Source organism: Tasmannia lanceolata, unplaced genomic scaffold (assembly GCF_043159265.1).
Source record: "Tasmannia lanceolata isolate RefF3 unplaced genomic scaffold, GAP_Taslan_0.1 ptg000003l, whole genome shotgun sequence".
NCBI classification, from domain to species: Eukaryota; Viridiplantae; Streptophyta; class Magnoliopsida; order Canellales; family Winteraceae; genus Tasmannia; species Tasmannia lanceolata.
The window spans coordinates 57,934,570-57,957,181 of record NW_027518680.1 but is presented as its reverse complement, the minus strand read 5'-3'; the positions used below and the strand labels follow the sequence as shown (position 1 = coordinate 57,957,181).

At 39.3% G+C, this 22,612-nt stretch overlaps 1 protein-coding gene and 1 pseudogene across 1 annotated transcript in view; both read left to right on the top strand.

The window, feature by feature from the left end:
• The window catches only part of LOC143856721 (protein LEO1 homolog), a 36,275-nt gene extending 14,248 nt beyond the window's left edge, over positions 1 to 22,027 (top strand). The window contains exons 5-12 of the mRNA XM_077366997.1: positions 188 to 364; positions 3,928 to 4,059; positions 9,430 to 9,609; positions 9,796 to 9,927; positions 11,317 to 11,430; positions 11,522 to 11,758; positions 13,503 to 13,665; positions 21,605 to 22,027. Coding sequence (XP_077223112.1) covers positions 188 to 364; positions 3,928 to 4,059; positions 9,430 to 9,609; positions 9,796 to 9,927; positions 11,317 to 11,430; positions 11,522 to 11,758; positions 13,503 to 13,637 — 1,107 coding nt within the window. The 3' untranslated portion in view covers positions 13,638 to 13,665; positions 21,605 to 22,027. The remainder of the gene's footprint in view (positions 1 to 187; positions 365 to 3,927; positions 4,060 to 9,429; positions 9,610 to 9,795; positions 9,928 to 11,316; positions 11,431 to 11,521; positions 11,759 to 13,502; positions 13,666 to 21,604) is intronic.
• LOC143870200 (18S ribosomal RNA) lies at positions 18,765 to 19,642 on the top strand (annotated as a pseudogene).
• Positions 22,028 to 22,612: the final 585 nt, after the last annotated feature.

Here is a 22,612-nt window from a genome sequence, read left to right as displayed (position 1 = left end):
GAGTTCACATGTACTCATTTTTTTTCGTGTTGTAGATTTGTAGCCCTTTAAAGTGCTTAATTTCATACTGAGCATCTATTCTAATGTATTTCATATCATCCAATTAATTTATACTTAGATAGCCCATCTCAAATACGTTAATGGCTAGAATACAATTTTATGCCCCAATGTTTCTTCCATGTTGCAGATGAACATGATCAAAGTTTCTAATATCATGGGAATTGAACCAAAACCTTTTGATCCAAAGACATATGTGGAAGAGGATGTCTTTGTGACAGATGAATCTGGAGCTAAGAAACGTATACGCTTGGAAGACAATATTGTGCGTTGGAGGAGTGTTCAAAATCGTGATGGCACAATATCTGTAAGTACTGACCTCTAATCTTACAAGCTAAGTATTATCTTTAGTTTTTTCCTCTCTCTTTTTCAGGTTTTGTATTGTCTTCTTTTTTCTTTGCTTTTTCCTTTTTCTTGTAAGTCGAGACCATACCTGCAACCTTCATAGCACCGTCCAATTGATATTACCTTTGGTTTGACACGTGGCACTTTGGTTTCTTCTTTCTACCGAGTTGTGATTATGTGTTTAGTTGTATGCTCAAATTCAATAACTTTGTGTGGTTTCTGTTACTTGACTTAATCCATCAATGGGCTATCAAATAGCAATGCTACTTTGCATAATGCAGTTAGTAGCTTATCTTTGTGGATTTTAGCTAGTCTTGTGTTCATTTTTTCCTTTTTCTGTTTTCTATCTTTCTTTTTTACGAGGAGCACTCACCATCTTATAAGAGAAAAATACTATTCCAAGGATTGGGATCTCCATAGAAAAATGCTATTCCTCATATGTTCTACAGTTTTGTGCGTTTGTGTAGGCCTCACATTATTGACAGCATTCTTGATTCTGTTCAACTCTCTCATGTTAATTTGCAAATTAATGTTAGCGGCATACATGTTGAGTGTGTAGCCCATAGTTATCAGGTCGAGAAACGGATATGGGAAACGAAACGTGAAACGGAAATGTGGAACGTGAGGAAAACATTAAGGCTCTGTTCACTTCTTTTCCTTGGTGCTGTTTTCCCTGGAAAACAGCCCTTTTTTCCCCTGACAAGACCTTGACAAGACAGAATTTCTGTGTTCACTTCTTTTCCAGAGAAAACTATTATCAGATGTGGAATTTCTTATTTAAAAGCTAAAAATGACGTGGAAATTGACTTTTTCCTTGTTACTTGAGATTTGCTTTCCGATTAAATATATCGGAAAGAGGCTTTCCAGGGAAAACGAAGCCTTTTCCTCTTGATTCCTTTTCCTTCTGCCATGTCACCTAGAAAGGAAAGGAAAACGAAATCCTTTCCTTTCCTTTCCGGGGAAAAGAAGTGAACAGAGCCTAAAGGGGAAACGAGAAACGGGAAATGATAGAAAAACCCATGTGAAACGTCTTGGGAAACGTTTGGGAAAAACAAGGGGAACTTACAGGAAACCTAAGGGAAACAAGAGTGAAATGTACATGAAACCTAAGGGAAACACATAAGAAATGTGATAGTAACACACATTAATGGGTGAAAATGCTTGTACTAGAATATAGATAAGTGATATATGCCGACCCCAACTAGTTTGGGACAAAGGCTTAGTTGAGTTTAGTTGAGTTGATATATTCACCCCCTTTTTTACTTAATGGTCACACACATTTATGACTCCCCTTTTATACTAGATTGGGCGGTCCCCAGTAAACAAAAGGGGCGAAGATATATAGATAAGTGATATATTCACGCCCTTTTTTACTTGAAACAGCCCCCTTTAGTGTATATGACTCTTCTTTTACACTACATGGGATTGTCCCATTAATTACAAGGGGCGAAGCATTTCCCTTTGTAAAATATGTAAAATGATTTCAAGGAAACACGATTTCAAGGAAAAATAGCCGCTTCCCTTTAGTGGAAACGCTCCCCTTATTGGAAACATGTTTCCCCCACGTTTCCCATACGTATTCCCACATTTCCCATACGTTTCCCTCACGCTTCCCATACATTTTCCCACGTTTCCCATACGTTTCTTTGACGTTTCCTAGGCATTTTCTCCCCAGTGTTTCACACTTTTTTTTAAAACGTTTCGTCCCTTTTTCGGAAACTTGTTTCCCACTTGGGGTAGGCGTTTCTTGCAACAATGGTGTAGCCTATATTTAGGATTTCTCTTGAAGCACAATGTGCGTCTCTCAACACTAATCTTCCACATGGATGCATCCATCCTCGTCCTATCCTCTCTTCCTTAGTTTTGAGTTTCAACTTTCAACATCAGAGACCATACCCCCGTGAGATCCCTCCTACCCTACCTACCATTCAAAAAAAAAAAAAAAAAAAAAAAAACAGTGACCCTACCCCATGACATCCCTCCGCCTCCTTGAACAAATATCTCAGAAAAGACTATGAAAATAAGAGGCAGACTTTGGAGTGGTTGAAAAGGATTGTTGTGGAGATCCACTGTGGTTATGCTCTAGCACTGCTTCATTCGATTATGGTTAAACCAAAACTTGAAATTGATGGCCCTTCGTTATTCTCCACCTTTTGAGAAAATGTAGGTCTGGCTCTTCCTGCGATATGAAGTTTCTCTTAAGCTGTTCCATGTTGTCTCTGTAAATTTATTTGATCCACCCTTACTGGAAGTTTGCTTCGAGCATTTTCTTGAAAGCCTTGAAATTTTCCTTTTATTTAACTGCCCGTGTCTATATAGGTCAATTGCTTACTCTATGTATCTCTCATACCAGTACAATATTAATTCATTCTCTACTGGTTATTATATCCAATTTCCTCTGTCTTACCATATCCTGACACCATCTGCACCCCTTTCTGTACCCAAAATTCGATACCTGTCCCATAATATATATATATATATATATATATGTACGCCTGCATTTCTGACATCTCCTGCCCCACCACCATAAATTATCACTCCCTTCCTCGCCGGTGTTTGATGGATTACTCCCGTCCAACCTCCACTGATGTCAACCATCTTCCTTCTCCCCTGCATTCTTCACCCCCTTTCAGACACCATTTTTCATGTTTGTTCTTCAGGGCCAACTTCTATCGTAGACTACTTTCGTTTTCTCATTTGGTTTGCTCTTTTTCCTGCCGTGTTAACTTATCTGCATGGAATGACAGAGACATAGTGCTTAGAGATAGTGATAATAAGTCAAGTAATAACATAAATTCACCCGTTTATTCAAATTATATATATATATATAGAGGATAGAGTTTCTGCGCTCGAGCACAGCTAAGCTTAGCTGCGCTCGAGCACAGAAACAGGGTGGGGCCACATTTTGGGTGGGATCCAAAGCATTCATTTGATGGGCCCTTTCATGGGTAGGGTGTCCGCCAAAAATGAGCTCATTGGATCACCTTAGGGTGTCCATTTGTGGGGCCAAAAATGGACAGATTTGTGGACAAACAGTATCTGTCCATTTTTAGCCCCACAAATGGACACCCATTGGTGATCCAATGGAGCTGATTTTTGGTAGGCCCGCCATCCATGATGGTTAGGATCACCCCCCCAATGGCCATACCCCCCTGTTTCTGTGCTCGAGCGCAGCTAAGCCTAGCTGCGCTCGAGTGCAGCAACCCTTTTCTCATATATATATATATATATATATATATATATATATATATATATATATATATATATATATATATGATTTGCAAGATGTCATTTTTTATCTGTCTTTAATGTGTTTATATCCAGGCTTCAAATGTATTATTTACTTTTTGTTTTTGTTGTCTTCATTTTTTGGTACTATGTGCTTGTACAATTTGATATGTTTAATTTCAATTATCATCCTTCACAAATACATTGCTCATGGTTCCAGTTTTCTGATTTTACTTTTGATCATTTTGAACATGATACTTGAACTATTTTAACACTATAAAATTTTCTGCTTTGCAGTATGAGAGCAACGCACGCTTTGTCAGGTGGTCAGATGGCAGTTTACAGTTGCTAATTGGAAATGAAGTTCTTGACATATCTGTGCAAGAGGCGCAACATGATCAAACACACCTTTTTCTTCGACATGAAAAGGTGTGTCCCCACCACATGTTTTGACATATTTCTCTTCTGATCTTTTCGGACATCTGTTTACTAGTTTAAGTGATCGGTAGAAGCCCATCAGGATCTTTTCATTATTTTTTTTCTTTGTTTCTCAATCTTTGAAAGATGCATTATGCATATTTGTAATCATTCAGAAAAAACGGAAGAAATGTGTATGTGTAGGTCTGGTGTGGCTGTAATGTAATTTCTATGGAGTTGGCCATCTTCTGCATACCCAACTTCCATTTTTATGGGAAGGCGTCTTCAATGAGAATCGATATGGTGGAGGCAAAAGTCGAAAGCCTTATTGCTGAGCGAAAGGGATCATAATACATCCTTCTTTAATAAAATAGCATCAGCAAGGAGAAGAAAAAATCATATTGGATTTGGCCATCTTCTACAAACCTTATTTTCATTTTTATGGGAAGGCTTCTTCTATGAGAATCGATATGGTGGAAGCAAAGGTTGAAAGCCTTACTGCTGAAGGAAAGGGATCTAACATGTCCTTTCACAAAATAGCATCAGTAAAGAGAAAAAATCAGATTGGAAGTTCGATTAGAGGGGAAGAATTAGTGGAGGACAAAGGCAGAATTGGAGAGGAAATTATCAAATATCACAAAGCATTGTAAACTGTAAAGCAAAGAGGAGGGATGATACCAAAATTTGAAGGAATTGTCTTTAGAGAGGTGTCAAGTGAATCCAATATTTGATTTGAGGCTAAATTTGAGGAAGCAGAGATGTGATGTCAGTTTTCTCCTTAGATGAGGATAAAGCCCCCAAGCCTAGATGATTTTACTTTTGCCTTTTTTCCCAGAAGATGTAGGATATTGTCAATGGAGGCCTTATGAAAGTTATTGTGAAGTTTTATGAGAGGAGCACCTTCAATTCAAGCATTATGGCTACATTTATAACATTCTACTCAACTCAACTAAGCCTTTGTCCCAAACTAGTTGGGGTCGGCTAATAAATCCTTTAGAAAATTTTCATGAAGAAGGTGAAAGAATCTACCTGGCTCAAATTGACTAAGTCTAATCCTGACACTAGTTGGGTTCGTCTATATGGATCATTTTCTTCCATTCTCTCCTATACCAGGTCATGTTCTCTGCTATGTTCCTAGCCATCGAGTCTTTCCTAACTGTTTCTACCCAAGTTGTTTTCGGTCTGCCCCTACCTCTTTTTACTCCATCAACTTGGCACGAGTCACTTCTTCTCACTGGAGCATCCAAAGGCCTACGTTGGATATGCCCAAGTCATCTTAAGCGGTGCTCTCTCATATTCTCCTCAATTGGTGCCACCCCCACCTTTTTACGGATGTCTTCTCCTCAATTGGCTACATTTATAACATTGATTCCTAAAAAGGAGAAGTTAAGAGAGGTAAAAGACTATAGGCCAATCAGTCTAGTGGAGTGTTTTTAAGATAATTGCAAAAACTTAGCAAGAAAGTTAAGGAAGGGAATAGGGGGAGATCATATCTCCATTATTTAGAGCTTTAGTGGAAGGCAAGCAGATCTTATATAGTCTTAGTAGCCATTGAGTGCCTAGAAATGTGGAATAAAGAAAAAACTGGAGTCGTGTGCAAGATTGACATAGAAAAGGCAAATGATCACATCAATTGAGAGTTCGTTGGTTGTGTTTTCTTGAGGATGGGGATTAAAGAAAAGAGGATGGCAGGATAAAGGGTCAAGTTCGTTGATTGTGTTTTCTTGAGGATGATGGGGATTGGAGAAAACTGGAGAGAAGGATAAAGGGCCAAGCCTTTATTCTCAATCATAATCAATAGGTTTCCGAAAGGCTTTTTTGTAGTGGAGGGAGGGATAAAGCGCCAAGCCTTTATTCTCAATCATCATCAATGGGTGTCCTAAAGGTTTTTTTGTAGCTCAAGAGTAGTACGAGTAGGAGATCCTCTCCCTCTGTTTCTCTTCACAATTGTAGGAGAAACTCTAAAAAGATTGTTTCTTTGGTTGAAGCTATGGGTATGATTGAAGGTGCCACAATTATAAATGTTGGATCAATTAGTCATAACAATTTGCAGATGATACACTCATCTTTTTGAGGGTGTCACTTGAGCAAGAAAACTTAAAATCATCTTGAGGTGGGTTGAAACTACATTAGGTCTAAAAGCGAGGTTTTAAATTTCGGTTTTGGTTTCAGTCGGCATGGAAATGTAAACATTTTGGTTTCGGTGGAAATATTGTAAAATCATGGAAACATATGAAAACATATGCAAATGATGAAATTTTAAGATGAAACTATGCGAAATACTAGAATAAGAACAAATACATACTTAGAAACCATCACATTAGCAAGAAAGCCATCCATAATGGCGTAATCACATCGAGCACCTTGTGACATACGTTGTTGCACATGTCTAATCAGCTGGTCGCACATGTTTGGTATAGTAAAGTCAATAAAGAAGTACAATGTAATGAAGTATAAGAAAGTACAATGACCAATGTTCCCTCCAAGGACCCCAACTCTATGTTAATACCACAGAGTTATGAGGTATTATTGGACCCATGCCGACCTAACATCTCATGCATAAGATACAGTTACTTTGTTGTGCAGTTTAATGATATTATTACCGATCGAATATCATTCTCTACATTAATGAAATAAAATGAAATGCAAATCATTTTGGTTGTTCCGACCATTTAGGTCGAATTTCGAGAATCTTGGTCAAATTTTAGAAATGCCGGTCTAATTTCTTGAATTCTGGTCGAATTTTGGAATTTTGTCGGAATTTTGGGAATTTTGACGGAACTAAAGGCGTGGAAGGAATTCATCGAGGTTTCGTTTCGGTGGGAATGGAAACAGAAACATTTTGGTCGTTTTGGGGAAATTTAAAACCATGTCTAAAATTTAATTTGCGAAAAAGTGTAATGGCAAGGTGTAACACGGAGAGGGGAAAATGGAGCAATTGGCAGGAGAATTTAGATGCAATGTTGGAAGCTTTCTGATGTCTTAATTTGGACTCCTTTTGGTTATTGCATCCCACACCTCATCATTAAAAGAAAGCAGAAAAAGCAACTGGGGTGGAAAAAGAGTCTACTATGCATCCGGGGTGGAAAAAGAATCTACTCTCTCTAGATGTCCGCATCATTCTCCTTAAAGCAACACTTTCAAGCCTTTCGATTTATTTCATGTCTTTATTTAAGATGCCGGTCGCTGTTGCAGAGGAAATAGAAAAGATCCAAAGGAACTTCCTATGGGAAGGAAATAATTAAGGGAAGAGTCTAACACATTTAGTCAATAAGGACGAGGTTTGTAAAGGAAAGGATGGATGTTTAGAACTAGCAAATCTAGTCAATAGGAATAAAGCACTCCTTGGAAAATGGCATTGGAGGTTTGGAGAGGAGAATGAATTTTTTGGGAGAAAAGTCAAAGCAGGCAAATATAGGGAGGGAAGGTGTGGGAATAACACACTCCTTGGAAAGTGGCATTGGAGGTTTGGAGAGGAGAAGGAATCTCTTTGGAGAAAATTCATAGCAGGCAAATATAGGGAGGTGGGAGGTGGAGGTTAAAAAGATAGGTAGTCGTAGAGACTCTCGGGCTTGGGGTTTATTTGTTCAATAGTTGAAAGAGTTCAAATTGGGGATTATATTGTACTTTAGGGGATGAGGAAACAGTGAGGTTTTGGGTAGATATTTGGATAAGAAACATTTTGTTGAGCCAAACAATCCCTAGCCTCTTAAGGTTGGTTAAAGATGAAAACGCCAAAATTTCAGATTGTTATGAGAGGGGTGGTATGGTACTATGGGGCTGGGTACTTTGTAGTAATGTAAGCTAAGAGAATCTGAATTTAATAGCTTGATTAATCTACTATGTATCGCAAGAGCGTAAAGATAAAAGAGTGGCCACCCGATTCAAGAGGAAAATTTATGGTCAAGTCATGCTTGAAGGTGCTCATTCCTAAGTCCAATGCATCCTTTCTGTGGAGGAGAATTTGGTATGCTCCATTTCCAACGATGTTCACTCATTTACATGGACAACAAGGAAAAAGATAAACATATTGGACATGTTAAAGAGAAGGAAGTTCCATCTTACAAAGAGATGTATCCTGTGCAAATCGGAGGGAGAATCAACAAAACACTTATGTATCCATTGCAAAGAATCAAGTAAGATGACCATTCAAAAAAAAGAATCAAATAAAATATGGGTCGATGTTTTTGGATGGTTTGGTATCTGCTAGACACAACCAAAATCAGTAAAGTGAGTATCGGAGAGCTGGAATTGTAAACACTTGGGTACTTTTTTTTGAATGGTAAACACTTGGGTACTTTAGGGCACTTCATTTGGTATATGATGCCCTTGGCAGTTTGGTGGGGCATTTAGTATGAAAGTGATGATAGGAATTTTAACAAGGCAAGATAAGCAGAATGAAGTTTAAAATTTTGGTTGCTGATTGAGTCTTAAAGTAGAAATGAGGCAAAAGGTTGCTCCTCAAAATCATTCTTAGGAAGCGGAAGGAGTCACTACTTAGAACTTAGAAGAGGCCCAGGGAAGAAGGTTAGAGCTAGATGGAAACCTCCGCCCTGCAAACTTTATCAAACTGAACTTTGATGGTTGGTCTCTCAGCAACCCCGATTTAACAGGCGTAGGGGGAGCCTTTAGCGATGAGGAGGGAGGCATTATTTAATCCTAGTCGGGTCTGATTGGTTGTACGGACTCAATGAAGGCGGAAGTGAGCACTCCTAACAGGTATGCAGCTGTTTAGATGTGAATTATAGGGTGGGTTGTTTATCGAAGAAGCGGAAGAAGTCACTACTTAGAACTTAAAAGAGGCCCAGGGAAGAAGGTTAGAGCTAGATGGAAACCTCCGCCCTGCAAACTTTATCGAACTGAACTGTGATGGTTACTCTCTCAGAAACCCCGATTTAACAGGGGTAGGGGGAGTCTTTAGCGATGAGGAGGGAGGCATTATTTAATCCTAGTCGGGTCCGATTGGTTGTACGGACTCAATGAAGGCGGAAGTGAGCACTCCTAGCAGGTATGCAGCTGTTTAGATGTGAATTATAGGGTGGGTTGTTTATCGAAAGGGATTCATTAGATGTAATGTCATGTATATGTGGTGATGAGGAAGGTCAGTGGAGGATTGGTTAGCTTATAAATGAGATGACAGTTGAAATGAGAGATTTGGTAGAGGGATGTCACCATATCTCTCGGAGTGCAAACAAAATTGCCGATAAGTTAGTAAAGAAAGGAGTGGGAAGGGCAGAATTGTATTTTGTGAAGTCATCTTTTTAATTTTTTTTTTTGTATGGGAATGTTTTTATTTTGTTTCTCATTTCAAAGGAAACTAGCTGCGTTGAATGTGTTGGTACAAGTTGATGTTTGATTATTGACTCTAGAATTCTAATGCAGGGAATCCTGCAATCTCAAGGAAGGCTTTTACAGAAAATGAGGTTTATGCCCTCATCTTTATCATCAAAGTCTCACAGGCTATTGACTGCCCTTGTTGACTCACGGCATAAAAAAGTCTACAAGGTGAAAAATTGCATTACTGACATTGACCCAGAGAGGGAAAAGGAAGAGAAAGAGAAGGTAATTAAATAGCACGTTGACCCATTTTCATTTGAAATCATTTTCACAGTTTAATAAATGTTCTTTTCACAGTTCAAATATTTCTGAATAAAAAAATATGCATTCATGCTTGAGAAAGTGTTCTGTCCGATTTTAATTACCCGATGATAGCATCATTTTAAAAATTTTAAAAGTGTTCTTTTGCAGGCTGAAGGTCAATCAATCAGAGCTAATGAACTTCTTCACCGGAAACGGGAAAAAGTAAGCCGGAAGTACACACAAACTGCAGATAGAGGTCGCCAACTTTCCCCGGGATTCTTAGAGGAAGCACTAGAAGAGGTCTCCTCCTGTCAAATTATTTCTTTCTAATTCAAATGCTCTTATTTAGTAGTACTGGCATAGTTGAGCAAAATGTCAAGACACCTGCCTTCTCTTTTCTGAAAACGCATACTCTACTTCTCAAAAAATATTCCAATATTTTCAAAATATGTGCAAAAGGAAGTTTTTGAATCGCAGTAATTATATACTTGTTCTAACATGCTTCTTCTTGTTGCGTTTTCTTCGGTTTTTATGTTTAGAAAGTAGAAAGAAAAAGTAACAAGCTGAAAAATAAATGTCAAAATTATTATAATGTTTCTTATTTCTATGTATGTGGAGCCATTCACTTAAAATGGTACTCATCAAAGGTAGTACAAGACTCTCTCTCTCTCTCTCTCTCTCTCTCTCTCTCTCACATACACATGAACGCACCCGCGCACACACACACACACACACACACACACACACACACATATATATATATATATATATATATATATATATATATATATATATATGGGGAAAGGGTTCCTGCTAACGTTAGCGTAAAACAAGGTGGGCCCACATTATTGAGGGGATCCAAAGCATTCATTTGAAAGGCCCTTTCATGGATAGGGTGTCCACAAAAAATCAGCTCCATTAGATCATCTTAGGGTGTCCATTTGTGGGGTGAAAAAATGGGCAGATTAGTGGACAAACAGTAGTATATGTCCATTTTCACCCCCACAAATGGACGTCCTATGATGATCCAATGAAGCTGATTTTTGGTACACACCCCATCCATGATAGGGCCTTTCAAATGAATGCTTAGGATCAGCCCAACAAGGTTTGTGGGGGTGAAAATGGACAGATACTGTTTGTCCACTAATATATATATATATATATATATATATATATATATAGGAATGATAGATACAAGGGAGCCCTTGCATAAAGAACCAAAAAAGGGCTCCTGATTGGATCCACCTCATCAAATGTAACTGATTTTACTTTTTCAACCTATTTTAAAATGTAACTGAAAATGACGTGGGTCCAATGAAAAGCCCTTTTGTGGCTCTTTATGCAAGGGCTCCCTTGTATCTATCATTGCTCATATATATATATATACTATTATGGGTCATCATTCAGTTAGGACTGTTTTTGAATTGGCTGGATAATTTCATTATATTGATTGTTCAAACGTTGTTTGTATTTCTCTTTCGGTTTTCTGGTGCTCTATGCTTCTAGGTTTTAGTAGTCACTTCTCTTCTCTTGTTATTATTTTATACAGTGGCGAGATCTTGCCAGGGGCTTGTCTTGTTTTAACCGATGTGCTTGTGACAAATATGGAACGGGAATGAACTTGAGAGAAAAAAAAAGAGGAAAAGAAAATTCAAAAGTGAATTTTAAATTGGTGACATCTTTTTTCAGGATGATGAGCCTGAGGATTATCATGAATCTCGTCGTTCGTCAGCTCGCCATCGTTTTGAGGAAGATTTGGAAGTAGAAGCACAGGCTGAGAAGCGCATAATCAATGCAAAGAGGGTGAGCTGGAAATTAGCTTCCACCAGTTTCCTTCATTTGTTTTTCTTTGTTGTTGGCATATATTCATATATATTGTTTTGTGTTTTATCAGTCACATGTATCAAAAGCTGTTCCCCGCAAATCATTCTTGCCAGCTATTCCTTCATCACGTCGTCCTGTAGAGGAGTTGTCCGAAAGTGAGAGAGAGGAATCTGAGTATGAAAGTGATGGCAATGAAGGTGGACAGTCACCATTACGGAAAAGGGCAGAGGGGCCAGAGCATGAAGAAGATGAAGATGAGCAGGAGATGGAGGAAGTAGGCGGAAATGAAGTATCAGAGGAAGACGAGGTATGGAAGTTTGTTTTAGTGTCTCCATTTTTCACGTACATGGCAGAATATATTTCATGAATCTGAAATTCGCCTGGATGCATCTCTCTCTCTCTCTATCTCTCTCTCTCTATATATATATATATATGTGTGTGTGTGTGTGTGTGTGTGTGTGTGTGGGAAAAGTGTTTCTGGTCGATCGACCCGATAAGTCCGTCGACCAGAAACAGAGTGGTGCCCATGTTGTTTGGGGTGAAATGGACAGATCTGTGGAGGTTTAAACCCGCCCATTTTAACCTCCACAAATCGAAGGGCTAGGATGATCCGATGAAGATGATTTTTTGGGCACACCCTATCTATGTCAGGGCCCATTAAATAAATGGTTTGCATCACCCAAACAACGTGGGCCCACTGCATTTCTGGTCGACATACCAGATAATTTATTTGGTCCGACGTACATCTAGCCACCCTTATATATATAGAGGAAAATGATTGTGAGCTTGAAGCTCATATAGCTTATATGAGCTTGAGGGCCCAAACACATGGGTCCCACATTGTTTGTGGTGATCCAAACCATTCATTTGCAAGGCCCCATCATAGATAGGGTGTGTACCAAAAATCAGCTCCATTGGATCATCCTAACCCCTCCAAAAGTGGAGGCGAAAAATGGGCAGATTTGTGGCAAACAATGTCTGTCCATTTTGCCCTCCACTTTTGGATGGGTTAGGATGATCCTATGGAGCCGATTTTTTGTACACACCCTATCTATGTAAGGGCCTTTCAAATGAATGGTTTGGATCATCCTAACAATGTGGGCCCACATGTGTTTGGGCCCTCAAGCTCATATAAGCTATATGAGCTTCAAGCTCACAATCATTTTCCTCATATATATATATATATTGTGGAAATGGTTTCTGCACTTGAGCGCAGATAAGCTTATCTGCGCTCGAGCATAGAAACAAGGGTGGGGCCACATTTTTTATGGGATCGAAAGCATTCATTTGATGGGCCCTTTTATGGATAGGGTGTCCACCAAAATTCAGCTCCATTGGATCACCTTAGGGTGTCCATTTGTGGGGCCAAAAAGGGACATATTTGTGGACAAACAGTATCTGTCCATTTTTGGCCCCACAAATGGACACCCTGTGGTTATTCAATGGAGCTGATTTTTGGTAGAACCCCCATCCATGATGGGGCCTTCCAAATGAATGGTTTGGATCACCCCCCCAATGCCCCCCTCGCCCTGTTTCTGTGCTTGAGCGCAGAAACCCTTTTCTCACTCATATAAGCTTATATGAGGTGACGGCTAGAAACACGGTGGGCCCACAGTTTCGGGCTGATCCAAACCATTCATTTGATAGGGCCTGACATAGATAGGGCGTGCCCAAAAAATCAGCTCCATAGGATCATCCCAACCGTTCGAACTGCCATTTTCACCTCCACAGTTCGAAAGGTTGGGATGATCCTATGGAGCTGATTTTTTGGGCACGCCCTATCTATGTCAGGGCCTATCAAATGAATGGTTTTGATCACCCCAAATGTGGGCCCACTGTGTTTCTAGCCATCACCTCATATAAGCTTATATGAGGGGCCGCTCATACTCACTTTTCCCTATATATATGGGAAAAGTGAGTGTATATATATAAGTCATGCATGCAGGACATGAATATGCATGTATGTATGTTTACATTGCTATGTAAGTGAAACTGCCTCTGTTTATGTATGTTTATGTTTATTATTTTAAACTTCTTGTGGTCTGCTGCAGGAGCCGAGACAAAGGAATAGGGAATCTGGAGGAAATCTCAAACGCAAGGAGATTGAGTCTGATCCTGACTCTCCGCGCAGAAAGTCGACAGCCCATCGCCGCATGGCAGTCGTCTATGATAGCGATGAGGACTGAAAAGCAGCTTCTTACTATCATGACACTGGTCAGTAGTCTCCGCATGTTTTACTAAAATGCACCGTACAAACTTCATTCCATAATACATGCATACCTACGTATGGAGTATGGACACATGTCCTATGTCGCAAATATTGTTCTCGAGATTTTCTCGGCAAGGGAAAATCTAGGGATATATTATTATTATTTTTTATTGTTTTGGGTTTATATCAGAAAAAAAACGATAACGTAAATTTTTTAAAAATTATATAAATTAATAAAAAAAATATAAATAAAAGATATCGTAAAAATATTGTGATATTATCATGGTAAATGAAAATATCACCATTTTTTTAAAATTCTCGGGATTATTTCACAACTTGTTATTTTTCCAAAATATTGCGATAAAATCGCTATATTTTAAAAATCTTTGAGTTATTTGTGTCATAGCACGTGTTTCGGTTTTCTTGACTTCAATTGTGCCATATAACACACCTCAAGGTTAGCTGCTCCTGATGATTTAAGAAAGGACCTATTGGTGTCTCATGAGACCTTCGCAATTGTGTACCTGCATGTGGTAATTGGAATGGTCAAGGGACAGGCTTCAATCTACACCATAGACATGCAAGTGCATGTCTGATCAATGGCCTGCAGAGGGTTGTTTAAAATAAAAATGGCAAATTGTTCACTTTCAATTGATTGGAAATTCATTTTACCAAACTATTAGGATCATCGAGTCAGTGTGGTTTTTGGCCCATGTTATATCCATGCTTGACTTCCTCTTGACCAGTTACAATCACCATACACGTGCCATGAGTACCGTGGGTCAAGCTGCAACTTTGGGGGTTATGAGTTTCAGTTGGGTGGTCCTATGAACTACTGATCTTGTTGGCCCCACCTCCAATTGGTGGAAATGATCTGACCTACCTAGTTTAGAATGAGGGTGAAACAAATAAATATATTTACATAACACCGACATACATCACTACTCTCTATATACACCTAAGTCCTAACAACGCCTTCAAACTGGAGCATATAGATCATATATGCCCATCTTGACACAAGTATCCTGAAGAAGAGTGTTGGCCCTATGAACTTAATAAAAATATCGGCAAGCTGATGTGACGAGAGGAACATAAAGAATCACCAGAAACCCATCACGAAGCTTGTCCCCAACAAAATGCACATCAACTTCAATATTTTGGTTTGCTTACGAAGGATAGAGTTAAAGGCAATTCAGACAGCTACTTTTTTGTCAAAATGAAGTCATGTGTCTACGCGTAGAAATCTTGAGTCAAAGATTAGAGAACTCATCTGACATGGCATGAATCACCAAACCTGCACTCAAGAATACTAATGCCTTGTAAAATGCTTGATTCATTAAGTGAAAGACGCTAATCAAATAGTTAGAGATGCCAGTTCGGTTGCTTGGGCACTTTTGTAAGCCTACACTTCTAGTGGGCAATGCCTAAGTCAGAACATCCAGGTTTGAACCAAATTGAGCAAGGGCAATACTTTGCGATATTGTGCCAATTCCAGTTTTGAACTACCACAGATTTGGTTCATAGCTCCCAACTGAGCGGCAGATCTGACGCGATTGACAGATTAGCCAACAAGAGTCTGGAAATCCAGCTATATCTAATCTTGGTTGGCCTTTCACCCCTATCCACAAGTCATTCCCGTATTTTGCCACATATATGCGAGGCTTGTTAGAGCTCTCTTCAACCAGCTCATGGCTAGATCGATCGGTTTCGGGTTAAATAGGAAGTACTAGAAGACTCCACCTCTGGAAAGCGGCTACATGTCTTCACCTAATGGCCTTTCCCTGTAGGAAGGCACATTATCTAGAAGTAGAATAGCGATCTATAGCAGCTCTGAACCAATCTGCATTAGTATAACCAATGATATCCAGATGACCTTGTGGACGATGCACAAGTCCACAACAGGGCTGGACTTGATGTAGCAAATGATGTAATGAATGACATCTAGATGTGGAGAACAAGGAGCATGCATAAATTAGCTAAACCGTGCTAACAACAATGGTGATGGACAGTCATGTAATGGTTAGGTAGACTAGAAGGCCCTTCAGACATTAGTAGTCCCAAGTCCCAACTCCCAAGGATTGGGAAGATCGCCCTCACTAGCATGGAGAGAGCGCTTTAGATCTATGAGAGAATGATTGGATTTGCACCCCAATATTCTAGTGTCATTCAGGAGCTCAAGGACATGCTTTCTCTGAAAAAAAATTCCTTTTTGAGGTTAAGGATTTGGGCAGGGTAGCATGAAGTTCTTCATGGGTCTTTTTTCCCAAAAAAAGTATGCCCTTGAGCTCCTGATTGACACTAGAATGTTGGGGGTGCAAAATCTATCATTCTCTCATAGATCTAAAGCGCTCGCTCTATGGTAGTGAGGGCGATCTTCCCGATCCTTGGATTACTAACGTCAAGACGTCTAGTTATCCTTCTAGTGTATGTTGATTATATAATCCTCACCGGAGAGGATACCTTTTTCATTACCTATGTGAAAGGAGCTTGATCATATTTTTGGGGTTAAAGATTTGGGCAGGGTAGCATGAAGTTCTTTATGGGTCTTGAGGTGGGTCGATCGAGACGTCAAGCATGAAATAAACCTCATTGGAGGGGTTAATGTAGGCTAGAGTTACAACTAGTAAAGAAGACTGTCCGACTTGAATTATTAATTTTTATAGTTTACATGTTTTATTCATGTAGAGTCAATGCTAAGGTAAATAGATCCACAAAAATTTTATTTGAAACTTAAGATGAGTTTTTCCTTAGACATTATCAAAAGGAGAAACATTTTTAGGAAAAAATAATGACCAAATAAGAAGCATACTTCCGTAAAATTGGGAGGCAAAAATAAGTTAGCTTTCGAAGTGAGCTTCCCACAAACTAGGAAGCTTCCTGTAACTATATTCCAAACAATAGCATATGGCACCGGCTTTCAAATTGTTCATTGCTCTTTTCACGATCATAATCTCATAGTTTGGATTCGTTAATGATTCGGCAAAGAAATTGTTCAAAAAATCGGAAGATATTTGGGAAGAGGTCTGGTAATACTATATTTATTTTATATTCATGACACATACATTTACTAGAATTGGTTGATGATTAAATTCCACTACATCTTTACAAATAATTTTCATATTCTCATGAAACTTATGAATATTTGGCTGAGAAATTGACAAATTATCCGTAAAATTAGCGTTTCATTAGAAACTTTTGCATTTACTTTGAAAAATGCGCAATTTTTTAAAATTATTCTTAAATTTTGAAGTTTGAAAACAGCACATAAAAATTCAGTCTCTCAAGATATTTTCAAATATTCAGAGTTTTGTAACTTTACTCACTACTGGGACACATTTCTGTCAGACTTTAGTTGTCATTTTTACTCGCAAATGCTTGAGCTGTCAAATCTTTGAAGTCCTCTTCAAATTGTTGTTTCAACTTTGAACCGCTAATAATTCAAGCAAAACCGGTCCTCTTCAAACTGTTGTTTGAACTTTGAACCCCTGATTCAAGCCATCTGATCTTGCTCTTTAAGCTCAAATCTGGTGACCAATTTGAGACTGGAACGACTTCTGAAGAGAAACAAACCCCCCTCAGTCAAAATCTCTAGAGGCAGTTTTGCTTGAGATTTGGGATAATATATGTTACATGGATTCTTCTGAATGGGCGAAGAATCCATGTCGGACACATCTCGGATTCCAATAATTTAGGATTCACAAAGACACTTCTATGTCTCTTTTAATTGTTTTTTTTCCCTAAACACTGCTACCACAATCTTACAATTACTGCATATTTTATGTTTTATTGATCCTAATTGTAAGTTTTTTATATGAAAATTGAACATTATATTTACCCAATGTACTAAAAATTTTAGTATATTATTTATTATAGGGGAATTATATCACCACTACTGTATTTTGTTGATCGCACTCCATACATTATTAAAAAGTATGGTATGGCCCGCACCATAGGATGATCCAAAGTTCCAAACCATCCATTAGATGGGCCACAACGTAAATAGGTTGTGCCGTAAAATCATATCCACAGGCAAATCTATCTCTCCGTCGATTCCCCGCTTTCTAGTCAATCTATAGTAGCTTCCAATACTGATAACAGCGGCGGGATAAGCATAGCCATCATTCCCTCCCATTCCCTCCCGACTCTCAATGAGAATATGAGTTTAGGTATCTGGAGGTTCTAGGGAAAGCATGATATGGTTGTTTGGTCCAAATGTATTCAATCTCCTTGCTACAACGATATGTTTGATGGCCCATTTGAATGTGTACTGTGGTAGTAGTCAATAGGTGGGCCCGTTGGGCGATGGTTTCTAACATATTCTGAAGTTGGCTTGTTGTGCACCTATTCTTAGTCATTGCAACTAACTGGAACTAGGATGTAAGAGAAATGACCCATAATGTGGTTAATCATTGGTTGTCTTTGGTAATTCAGCTGTGGTACTGATGCAATTCAAGAGATCAAGTCTTGTACTTATAAGCTAAGCAATGCATTTTTTTTTGCTTGGATATGTACTTAAGCCTTTATTTATTATAACATAACAGTTATCGCGGAGTTAAGGCGAACGAACACAGGAAATAAGTGTGCGTGGTTTTTTCTTGAAGGAGAGAAGAGGCGGGTGCTCACTGTCGATCGCCTCGAGTGATATCAGGCTGAGAAACATTGGGTTTGTGTGAAGCCTAGTGGTGCTCCGAGAGTTTCTTTGTTGGTCTCGAACACAACACCTATTCTGCCTGATCAATATCATTCTCATCCTCAATATCATATGGGCTGGCTGCTTTCTCTTATCTGCACTCGGACTGGAAGTCTCGCAAGCAAGATAGATCACCAACGAGGAATCGCGTATCTAATATAATAATAAGAACGGACCCAGCTTCAAAAGAAGGCGCTAACGCCCGCGTTCAAGCAAAATGCCTTCTTTTGAAGCATGGGCCGTGGGTAGGCACGGTAGCAAAAAGAACGCTAACGCCCTAGCCCGCCTTTTCTTTCGTTGGGTTGGTGTATATATTTAATAGAAAGTGTGAGGTCAGGAGAGAGAATCAATGTTCAGTAGTACGCCCGGTTCACTAGGTTCTACCACTGCAGGTCCCAATCATACTCAAAAGAAGAGTTTGATCCTGGCTCAGAACGAACGCTAGCTATATGCTTAACACATGCAAGTCGAACGTGGTTTTCGGGGAGCTGGGCAAAAGGAAAAGAGGCTCCTAGCTAAAGGTAGCTTGTCTTGCCCAGGAGGTGGGAACAGTTGGGAACAAAGTGGCGGACGGGTGCGTAACGCGTGGAAATCTGTCGAACAGTTCATGCCAAATCCTGAAGAAAGCTAAAAAGCGTTGTTTGATGAGCCTGAGTAGTATTAGGTAGTTGGTCAGGTAAAGGCTGACCAAGCCAACGATGCTTAGCTGGTCTTTTCGGATGATTAGCCACACTGGGACTAAGACACGGCCCAGACTCCCATGGGGGGCAGAAGTGGGGAATCTTGGACAATGGGCGAAAGCCCGATCCAGCAATATCGCGTGAGTGAAGAAGGGCAATGCCGCTTGTAAAGCTCTTTCGTCGAGTGCACGATCATGACAAGACTCGAGGAAGAAGCCCCGGCTAACTCCTTTCCAGCAGCCGCGGTAAGATGAGGGGGGGGGGGGGGGGGGGAGGTGGCAAGTGTTCTTCGCAATGACTGGGCGTAAAGGGCACGTAGGCGGTGAATCAGGTTGAAAGTGAAAATCGCCAAAAAGTGGCGGAATGCTCTCGAAACCAATTCACTTGAGTGAGACAGAGGAGAGTGGAATTTCGTGTGTAGGGGTGACATCCTTAGATCTACGAAGGAACGCCAAAAGCGAAGGCAGCTCTCTGGGTCCCTACCGACGCTGGGGTGCAAAAGCATGGGGAGCGAACACGATTAGATACCCGGGTAGTCCATGCCGTAAACATGAGTGTTCACCCTTGGTCTACACGGATCAGGGGCCCAGCTAACGCATAAAACACTTCGCCTGGGGAGTACGGTTGCAAGACCGAAACTCAAAGGAATTCACGGGGGCCTGCACAAGCGGTGGAGCATGTGGTTTAATTCGATACAATGCGCAAAACCTTACCAGCCCTTGACATATGAACAACAAAACCTGTCCTTAACGGGATGGTACTGACTTTCATACAGGTGCTGCATGGCTGGCGTCAGCTCGTGTCGTGAGAATAAGCAATCTACTTATTCCCTTTCTGTCATAGGTTAATCCTAACCCTCCGATCTATATAGGGACTGAATATTAGAGGGTTGATCCTAATCCTCTATAGATCGGAGGGTTAGGATCAAGCTATGGAAATGATTTTTGGGGCACGACCTATTTAGGCTGTGGCCCATCTAATGGATAGTTTGGATCATCCTATGGTGCGGGCCATATCGTACTTTTTAATAAAGTGAAGAGTGCAATCATCAAAATACGGTTGTGCTGATATCATTTCCCTTATTATAATTAAATTTCAGATTTAATTAAAATATTTTGGCAAATCCACGAATCTTCTTTTGTGAGGTTTGCTGAATCCGACACTCGTACCCCTACTGATGCAAGATAGGGGCTAATTACCTTTACTGTTTTGAAAGTAGTCAAGTTAGCTTTTCTTTTTTATTCCTGAAGTACAGCAAAGTTCACTGTTTAGTGAGCAGAAACATTTTAAGTCCAAAATAAGTGAAATTTGTATCAATCTGAGATCTTCAAATTGTCTTTCAACCAAAGAAAACATCATCAAAGAATTCAATGGGATGAGTGAGTTATGGTCTGTTTAGTAAAACATAGAGGTACAGAGTAAAACATCCATAACTCTCTCATTTTAAGTCCAAATCAAATGAAATTAGTCTCTATTTGCTCATCTTGAAGTTTTCTTTCAAACCAAAAAAGTAGAGACAGTTCTGGTCAGTTTCTTAAAGACTGTGCGAAACATCACTGAAAATTAAAACCTCCACAACTATCTCATTTTAAGTCCAAAATAAGTGAAACTTGTACCAATCTGAGATCTTCAAATTTTCTTTCAACCGAAGAGAACATCATCAAAGAATTCAATAGATGAGAGAGTTATGGTCTGTTTAGTAAAACATAGAGGTATAGAGTAAAACATCCATAACTCTCTCATTTTAAGTCCAAATCAAATGAAATCAGTCTCTTTCTGCTCAAAGGCATGAGATAGTTCTGGTCTGTTTCCTAAAGATTGTGTGACGTTTCACACAGTCTTTAGAAAATGGACAAGAACTCCCTCATCCTGTTGACCTTTTCGGTGCCGTTTGTTGAGTATGAAAGAAAACTTCGAAATGAGCAGATAGAGACAGATTTCACTTGATTTGGACTTAAAATGAGAGAGTTGTGGATGCTTTTTTACTAAATACCTCCCTTTTTAATCCCAAAATTATGGTTTAATGCTGTTTTAGGATAAAAAGACCATAACTCTCTCATCCCATTGTTTCTTTGTTATTCCTGAAGTACAGCAAAGTTCACTGTTTAGTGAGCAGAAACAAATATCTACAAATATCTGTACATGTGCTTTATATACTGTGGGAGGCATGTTTGTCTGGAAATATTAGCTATGTTTGCGGTGTGTTGATACTTGTGGTTGGAATTAAATGCATAGTTTCGAAACTCCCCCGCATTCTCATTGGCTTCTTTTTACCTGGGCTGCATTCTTGTTGGAGTCCACATTTTGCCTTACTAAGTCAATCAAAACTCTTTTGTCTCTCAAAAGACCAATACCCATTTTTTCTCTATTAATCTTACCAACATTTCAAAAAAAAAAAAAAACACACTCTTTTGACTCTATGGAGTGATAACCGTGCCAACCTAATACTCGGCCGCATCAACAGAGTACTCGTTTGTGCCACGTAGAGTCGACTAGAATTTTATTTGGCCGCATTTTGAAACAGTGATTAAGAGTACTCAATTTCTTCTTATGGAGTTTTTGGCTTATTTGCAGGAATTACAAAGGATGTGCTGAATTCATACTTGTATAAGTTCAAGCATCATCCACACTTAAACACAAGATTTCTTGTGTTGAAGAATAGTTCCAATAGTTCCCCATGTTATCAACGGTGACTTTGTAAGCAAAAATTTCATTGAAGTTGAAGCAATTTCCAATCGGGGTTTGCCAGAGCTCTGCAATTTCTTAACACTACTAGCATGAGTCCAGACATTGTTTGAGCTTGGTGAGTGTTCCAAGAACTGTTTGCAAGTAAAAACCCATTGTTTTTGTTCTTTAATTGGTGATGGATGCTGGAAAATATGATGTATTTAAGTTAAGATTTATGCACGTATGAACCGTCTGGCCCGCTCATCTTAGGGCCTTTGGCATATATACATGACAAGGCGTGGAAATATATAGTTCAAATATTTCTGATCATTCTATTAGAGAACTTGAATGTGGGCTTGCCCATTTTTTTTTCTTGATCTTCTATTTGCTTCACACATCTGTTGGACTATTTGTCCGACCGGTGACTACAATTCCGGCCAAATGCCAATGGGAACACCTTGATCGGATGATTCTTGGTTGTTGCTCCATCAAAACTCTTTTAGGGTTTTGCCAACAAAAGCTAAACCATAGATTTTTTTAGTTCATCATGCGCATGGCTAACATATAGGTCTTCTCACGGTGCTCTACAAGATGAATTGTTTCGATTGCACATAAAGAACCGGTGGCAATTTCTATTAGATCGGGGCATGGTTTCAAATGTGTTTTGGTCCTCACTGAAACTGAAATTTCGGCTGAAATCCGACTAAATCATTAAAAATATATTTTATTTCATACCAAATTTCAGCCGTTGGGAAAATATTAAACAATTAAAAAATTGAGATTTTTTGTTGAATTTCCTTAAATTTTAGACGATATTTTGGAAAAACCGAAATTTCAGTCGAAATGCTGTAACGTTTCGGGTATTGCCGATTTCGGTCTCAAATTTTGGATTTCGGTTGAAATTTAAAACCATGG